Below are 8,359 nucleotides of genomic sequence, written 5' to 3' on the forward strand. Positions count from 1 at the left end.
TTAAAACAGAACCTAAGACACAGTAAGAACTCAGTAAGTAGCCCATATAGTAAGTTTCTTCTACTATAGCACAAGTCTTGAGTTTCTCACTTGCCTGAAAGATACTTTTGTCTTCTAGAACAGCCAATGCAGTCAGGATGCATGGGATGAAGATGCAGAAATGGCCCACACCAGTTGCTAGCCCCTGAAGCCCCAGTGCAAATCTCTCTTTGCAGGGCTCAGCTCCAAGGAGTCCAGCTGGGTGCATCTGGCTGGAGAGATTAAATTATTTTTGAATTCCTAACTGAATGTTCTTTTAATGGAAACTTAATGACAGGCATTGAAATAGATTTCCTCCATAAGCCCTCCTCCCGCGGCGCCCCCCACACGGCTCTGGGTTGCACAGTTCCCGATAACCTTTATTCCCTACCCCTGGACTTTTATCTCCCCAGTGACAAACAGCTCTTGCTGGACAGAAAGAGGAAATTCCAGTCATTGTTCTCAAACTTCTGGCTTCCAAAATAAAATGCTCTATCTCCCCTGTCAAGCTTTGATTGACATCCACTTCCTGTAATGGCAGACAACAACGGCCCAGGGGCGGGGTCAGGGGCTCATTTGCATTCTTTGCATCAGAGGTTTTCATAACATTTGTTGTAGACAGAGGAAGATCCCCCATGCTACTCACAGAATCACCTTGTTGAGGACCCATCTCCAGCATCATGAAGAATCTCCCAAGAAGGCACCTCAGCCGTCCACACAATCCACCAAGGAAGTTCTTTGCTGTCCTGTTCCACACCCCTCAGCCGTGGAAACAGATGGACACTCGAATCATCTTTGACAACTTAGGCAATCTTTGGCAACTTAGAGAAGATCTTTTCCTTCTACCCTTTCTTTCTTCAGAAATAAATTATTAGACAGTCTCCCAAATGTTAACTCTAAATATTGGAGCTTGAGCCAACCTAAGTCCTGGAAATTTAAACCAGGATCAGACTCTCCAAGTCAAAACCCCCATAGCAACACAGCTAAATTAGGTTATTCACGGATAATCAGTACCAAGGAAAACTTTGAATATGGTAATGCATCATGGGATGCAGTTTTTCTTGAAAGGAATAAGAAATGTTGAATTCCTTTTAAGATGGATAAATCAGTAAATATAATAAGACGGCACACCTGTAGCAATAGCAGTACTGATGTGGTCAGGACCTGCTGGGAACAACGTTACTGCACTGGAATAAAAAGCCGGCCTCTAACACCAGCATTAACCTATAGGCCTTCTGGAACCTTCTGTTTTCCATTTATTTTCTTTACTCACTGAGCTCCTATGCCCTTGGTAACCCCCTTTCTCCAAATGTCCAGGGTTCTTATGCTGCTTTTGCATTCCAGCTGCCCCTTAGGACTATCAAAAGGTACCTCGGAGGCCTCATTTCCTCAAGGCTTTATTGGATGTAAATATGTTAATGGTTGCTAGAGGTTCAATGGGAATTTGCATTAAAAAGAAGACTCCAGGTGACAGAATGCCTTAATCCTAATAAAGGAATATTTGGAAGCAGACAGACTTCCACTGAATAACCCAGAAAGAAATGCCAATCACACAGATTCCAGTTGTTGTTCAGCTCTCTTAACAATCAAAAGGAATGGACTGTTTAGGATCATTTCTCCTCCAGCAATCCCCAAGCATGCTGCTAACGAGCAGGAGAACAGACCAGAAGGAGTGTGTTCTGACCTCCAGTTTATAAAGCAAATACAGAGTCATAAAACCTCATGACAACGGGCCAGCAGAGAATTCTAGCTCCCTCAAACTTGTTATACCTAATTTCCTTTAACTTTGTCAGTAGGTTAAATCACAATGCCAACACACTTATAGGCACAGAGTAATCTCCAATGTGGGCCAGTTGTGTCCACTGTTAAGGCTGCTGACAAAGTGCGCATCACTAAACCCATCAGATTTCTCACTGGTCTTGGTCAGAAGGACCAGAGTGTGTGTACGGATCTGTACAAACTCAACCCCAGGCCTGGGAAAACAAAGCCATCCCTACCGACAACTGCCGGCAGCTGCCGCTTCGTGTGCCAAGACTCACACTGGAATGATTTGATGGTGCTGCACAGGAAGGGGCATGTCTGTAGCCGAGGTCATTTCCTCCTAGGGAAGCTGGAGTCAAGACAACATATGCATCCTATTTGCCATCTTCCCACCCCTCCTGCCTCTCCCAGGAGAAAGGCCACCCTCAACAAGAAGATGTTCACCAGGCGGTCTGTCACAATTAATACACAATAACTGACACTTTTGGAAAGTATGTGCACAGTTTCAGAGATTTAATATATTAATCAACACACTAAAAACATTTTGATTCCTAAACAGCTGCTTTGAGTATCATCCTTTCCAGAATACATTCAAAATAATGTAGCTGGGGAACTAAACATGACATTCACAATAAAATCTTCCCCTAAAGATCAATCCTTATATTAGGTTGGTCCCTTTGAAGATGTGGTATTGGCCCTCAGAGAAAAGAAGACCTAGCACTTGCCTCACTGTAAGGTCACATCCTTTCCCTTTCACGCTTCTCCTTTAGAAACAGCATTTCAGTGCAAACCCTAGGCAGCAAAACACAGGATACATTTTTTCTCAGAAGCATTAGCAGTACTTTCCCCTCTAAAGTGACTTGGCACCTTCAAACTCCTCATCCCTTTCTTGGAAGATCAGGAAGTATTCTTTTAACAGATTTGTAGCCCATCATCCCATCTAACACGAATTGGAAGAAATGTCACCACCATTTCAAGTCAAGCATCCTTTCCTGCAGGAAGGTGTTCATTGAGATTCTAGAGCGGTGATTTAGCCTCTGTCTAAATGTACCACGTGAGATCATTTGGGCCAAAACCCAACTTGGGCCACCGTGTCTCAATAGGCCGTGATGCAGGTTGGGCTCAGTGCTCCTCCCCATGTTGGGTGCATAGAGATGGCAGAGTCCATGGACTGAGCCTTTCCTCCACGCTCTGGAAACACAGCCTGACCCAGACTAAGATGACAGCTGCAACAACTGGTACAGGAGAAGGCCAGAGCCTCACAAATGTTCTTTGTGTGTCAGTCTGTTCTTATTGTCTTTGATTGGTTCATCTCCCTCCACTCAGGAAACAATTTTTCCTTTGATCAAAGCCAATGTTAAAATAAAAGTGACTTTTTTCTTATCAGTAAAATCAAAATGAGAATATGATTTTTCCCTTATATTATCTAAAGCTCATAATTTCTTCAAGGAGACTTTTAAAAGTCTCATTTGGCCTGTCTGTGAGACTTTTGATGATTTTGTCTGTTCCATCAACGTAGCATGATTTCAAATAATCATCTATAGATTCCAATTGAGCTCCTATGCCTTCCATATTCCGGTTTTCTATAAATACAATGAATGTTCCAATGCAGTTGCCTTGTAGAGCTATGTGTCTTGTAGGATCATAGTTATGAGGTTGAGGGGCATCGTGCTGGTAGACCTGGATGGCTCTTGCCCTACCTTCATACCCCTAAATTGTTGATTATATCATAATGCTCCTAGTCACTAGGTATCTTCAAGACTTTGCTTTATTCGTGTTGAAAAGCCACTGCTACATTTTGGTGTCATCTGTTTCACTGACTTCCGACAAGATGAAGTTGGGGTTGTCATAGCCTCTCTTCATCCTGGCTGTAGCATCTTTCTCATTATAAAGGCACATGGCACAGTGAGGGGTCTCCACTTCCACTGTCTTGCTAAAGTTATGGAAATCCACTCGATATTTCCCTTCCTTGGTCTTGGATACTATAGGAGCAAAACGGTAGCCCCAAAGCACCTCTTCTGGGACATAGGATGTCCGGACTTGGCAGGTAGCACTGGTTGACTCCACCGTGCCATCTAAAAACACTACTAATTCAAAGTCCTGCTGGGGAAGAGTTTCTGCTGCCATGTGGAAGAAGGGGCTGTTGTGATCAATGACATGGTAAATTGTCAGTGGGGAAATGAAGAATAAATTTTCATTTCCTGCATCAACTACAAAGTTGATATTGATCTGGTCCAAAATAATGGTCTCTCCTTCAGGAGTGACTGTGGTCTTCAGAAGCTTTCCATATATGTGACTGCCAATAAGGAGGCTCTTCCTAAGATTAGCCACCCGGATTAGGAGACAAAGCTTCCCACCCCGTTTACTGATCACTGCATTCTTGCTGAATGTAATGGTCTTGGCACGTTTTTTGGATCTGGAGATCTTGGCTAAAATGGCACCACACATGAAAGAATTGATGATGACTCCAAGTATAGACTGGAAGATAAGCAGAAAAATGGCAGTGCCACATTTTTCTGTCACACACCTGAATCCATATCCAATGGTCACTTGCGTTTCCAGGGAAAACAGAAAAGCTGAAGTCAAGCCATTAATGTTCTCCACACAAGGGGTGTGATTGATGGAAGGACGGAACTCGGGGAGATCTTTGTGAATGTAGGCTACCGCGTACCACAGGAGACCAAAGAGGAACCAACTCCCCAAGAAGGCTGTGATGAAGATGGTCATTTTGTATCTCCATTTGAGGTCAAGCACAGTCGTCCAGATGTCCACAAAGAATATAAACCTTGACTGTGCCTCCACATTGCCAAACTCTATGTTGCACCTTCCATCTTTGGAGACCAGCCTTGCTCTTTGCCGAGAATGCCCAAAAAAGCGAGTGACAAACCATTTCCGAAGATGTTTGAACATTCTTTCTGTCAACACCCGGATCTGAAAACACATCAAAGAAAAACAAAACAAAACAAAATTATGTTTATAGCAGTTGTGAACTAGATGACTCACATAAAGAGCTGACTATATATGAAAAACCATTCAAAACAATCTGGGTTACTGATCATTTGGGCAAGCTGACAAGTTTATTCTGGATACCGCAATGCTATTTCCAATAGAAACTTTCCACTAGGAGACCATATTGCTTAAAGGTAAAAAGGAAAAATAATTACAGAGAGATAGAAATGGAATGAACCTAACAGAGCATATATTCAAGTGTTTCTTGACCTCAGTCAGTTGCACACAATCTTAAAAATGTTTGTGATAACCAATTATGACCTATACTACAATTTACTTGATATTATTTTTTAAATCAACTCTCCTTTTTTCTTTAATAGACTTAACCTAATGCTAAGCAAAAATATCTGTGAAAGCAGAAGCTTGATGCACTATTTACATTTTTGGGGTAATTTACAAAAATAAATAACTATGAATAAAACGCACTCATTGATGTACTACCTAAATCATCTTGTGTACTGCAATTGGTACTCATATATCAAGAGAAATTCTTGATCCAATTCAGTTCTTTCATTTATCAAATAAGGGACTGAGACTCAGGAAATTGTAATGACATGTCCAAAGTCGTGTACCTAACCAGGCAGGATGACAACTAGAGCATAGGGCTCCCTGCTTCCAGTCCAGAGGAACCTCTACCACATTGCATCTCAATAATTAAATTTTATATTCTAAATTTAGATTTCCCTGAGACATTTTAAGACAAGTATTGGTCAACTTCCTTTTTGTTTTTTAATTCTTGACACTATTTAGAACAAAGTTCCTCAGTACTCTTTGGTCAAGTCCTACCAGATGATCTCAGAAGTTTTCTCAGTGGATCTATAAGCCTGTTCCTACTTTCTCTCCCTGATTTGCCAAGATTCCCAAAAGGAACAGTATGATGGTCACCATCGATATCTCACACTTCCTTCCCTGCTCCCAAGCTGAAGGACTGGGGAACACCGATTTAAATACTATTCCAAAAGGGTAGAACCATGTTTTATTCATTCATCTGTTCCAGCTGCTAGCACAGTCTATGGGTGCTTACTATGTATTCAATAAACATAAGTGGAATAACTCAGTGAATGAATTAAGCTCTTAAAATACAATCTGATCAATGATTTCTTTTTGATGACATTATTGTGACTTCCATTTTACAGCAAAAGAATGAAGTGATTTTCCCCCAAACAGCCAATAATAATGAAACCCAGAGATCATAAATACTAGACTACCTCCTCCCCTAGGTGTGCCCACCTCCACCCCCAAGGTGTGCCCACCATGGTTAGCAATGTCTTCGTGGTATTTTTAATTAAATGCAAATATGTTTCTAAAATGGGTTTCAAAATCCCCCTTCAAAATGTGTTTATTCATACAAACTAGGAAGCGAAACCAACTTAGTGATAAATTTTAAACAAAAGTGATATTCTACAGTGTCTTGCTCATAGCTTTAACCCAGGTGAAAACACAGAAGCCAACACCAAGAGAAAACCACAGCTATCGTGATTTGAAATTTTGAGGACAGGTTCTAAAGATATAAAAAGAGAAAATGCTACCAGGAGAGAAAACAGCAGTGCACACTCTCAGAGGGCCCTGCCCTCAGCCCACCCAACCTTCATTGACCTCTAGTCTCCAAAGACAATTAGGGGACAGTCCCAGGGAGGCACACCAGAGGAGAGAGAGTCTCCTCCTGCCCCAGTCTCTCCCCTTTCTGTGCACACACATCATTTAGCCTTGCTTACATTCACTGGGGACTTTCTCCCTTTCCCAAGTTCATGGAGGCTCATACTGTTCAAAAGGCTCTTCATAGAGTAGATCTCACCTAAAATAATAAATTCTAAAGCCAACATTTATCAGTTGAACCCACATTCTCTTTGTCATACATTATAATTCCAGAAATGGCTCCTAACACACCAACTTCTGAGTTTTGATTCCCCACTACTCTTCTTCACCAGTCTGTCTTAAATTTGTTTTACTTTTGAAGATAAAGAATATTTCTGTAGAGTGAAGTACACCCTGATTTATCTCTTGGATAAGTTTTGGTTTCCATGCCTGTGTTACTAATAAAATATTGTCTGCCTGGCCTTGCAAAGAGCTGAAACAGAAGCAACCGGCTTATAATGCTTTCTCCAGATCGTCTGCACTTACCAACATCCTAAACGTATTCCGATCTGAGGCATCCATGGCTGGGAAAAGCAAGGAAGCAGTGTCGGGAGCTGGTCTCTGTATGCAAGCTGATTTCTTTTAGACCCAGCCTCATTTATTTTAGGCTTTGGTCAGTGGACTGATACTAATTTGTATTAGCTTGAAAACACTGAATTTGATAATGGAGTTGTGTGGTTTAAACCAAGGCAATTGGTTGTTCTCGGACCAAGCCCCAAGGTGGGTATGTATTTTTTCCCCCAAACCTCACATGGCTTGAATACCGTCATGCTAAGACATGACAAACCACCAGCAAAGGTCCCTGGGCAGCAGGCACGGATTGTGTTTCAGCATTTCTCTCCTCTCCTTTGCCACGCTCCAGAGCTCTCTTGCTGTTTCTCCTAGGTCGTGCGTAATAACTTTTCCCCAGAAACAATTAGTTATCATCAATCTCCCAGCCTATTCTCTGAAACACACTGAGATATTGAGATTTCCAAATGTTCACAAAGATACAGGTGATTACGTAGACGTAGATTAGTACATATTTGTAAGATGAAAGTAAAACCACACCAGGAAGAAACAAGATACCATATTAATCTCTCTATACAACAGACACTGTTATGTAAGAACCTGAGATTTTAAAGCAGCCTTTATAGTTGGATTTATTTTATAAAATCTGGCGTTAACTGAAAGTACTTTTTACATGTACTGGGTTAGCCAATGCTGTTGATTTATTTATTCAAAGAATGAGAAGAATTATACCTAGAGATTGCAAAAATATGGGAGAAATTCATCCTCTGACCAAACTCATTGTTCACATGGCAGACCCATTATCCACAGCACATCTCCTACTTTGCTTCGGCAATGGCATTTAATCTCACCACCGACAGAGCCAATGTGACTTTTTGAACTATTGGGTGGTTAGAGATTGGCCCTGGTGTCTGGGTTATGCGCAGTTTGAGGTTACTTTCTATTGAAATCAGTAAATCTTAATAGCAAGCAAAGGGCTGTACATTAGCTACTATTTACCCAGGTAGTCTTAGTGGCCTGGACAGCAAGTGGATTCTCTTATTGCCACTTTCCCTTAGTGCTCCAGCTTTCTTTCCCTGTAAACAGTCCATTCTCAGAAAATAGGCTTTTTGTAAACTTCCCAAATATTGTCTGCTTATTTTTTAGGATTTCATAAACAAACAGAACTCTGTTCTTGCTCTCAAGGAGCTGGCAGTCGAACGGGGAAGCGAGCTCAGTAAACCGGCTATTACAATGCAGTGTGGTCCGAATAGCTCTCTATTAGATGGGTATCCACGCTCTGCGAAAACACTTCAACCGACAGAAAACTGATTGCCTTTATGTGTACATTAGTGTGTGTATCTATCATTATCCAACCCTGATGGGTCCATAGTGGTGTGTGTACCAGGCACTGTGCTAGACATCAGGGAAGCAATCGTTTACCAAA

At 41.6% G+C, this 8,359-nt stretch overlaps 1 protein-coding gene across 1 annotated transcript; it reads right to left on the reverse strand.

Annotated features, from left to right (window-relative positions):
- Positions 1–3,520: 3,520 nt before the first annotated feature.
- Positions 3,521–6,945, reverse strand: KCNJ1 (potassium inwardly rectifying channel subfamily J member 1). The gene is made up of 2 exons (XM_014793762.2): positions 6,910–6,945; positions 3,521–4,710 (listed from the first exon to the last, which is right to left on the reverse strand). The coding sequence occupies exons 1-2, from the start codon at positions 6,943–6,945 to the stop codon at positions 3,571–3,573; spliced, it is 1,176 nt and encodes a 391-aa protein (XP_014649248.2). The 3' UTR covers positions 3,521–3,570.
- Between the last annotated feature and the right edge of the window lie 1,414 nt (positions 6,946–8,359).

The sequence above is a fragment of the Ceratotherium simum genome, chromosome 7, assembly GCF_057802395.1.
Source record: "Ceratotherium simum simum isolate JZ-2026a chromosome 7, ASM5780239v1, whole genome shotgun sequence".
Taxonomy (NCBI): domain Eukaryota; kingdom Metazoa; phylum Chordata; class Mammalia; order Perissodactyla; family Rhinocerotidae; genus Ceratotherium; species Ceratotherium simum.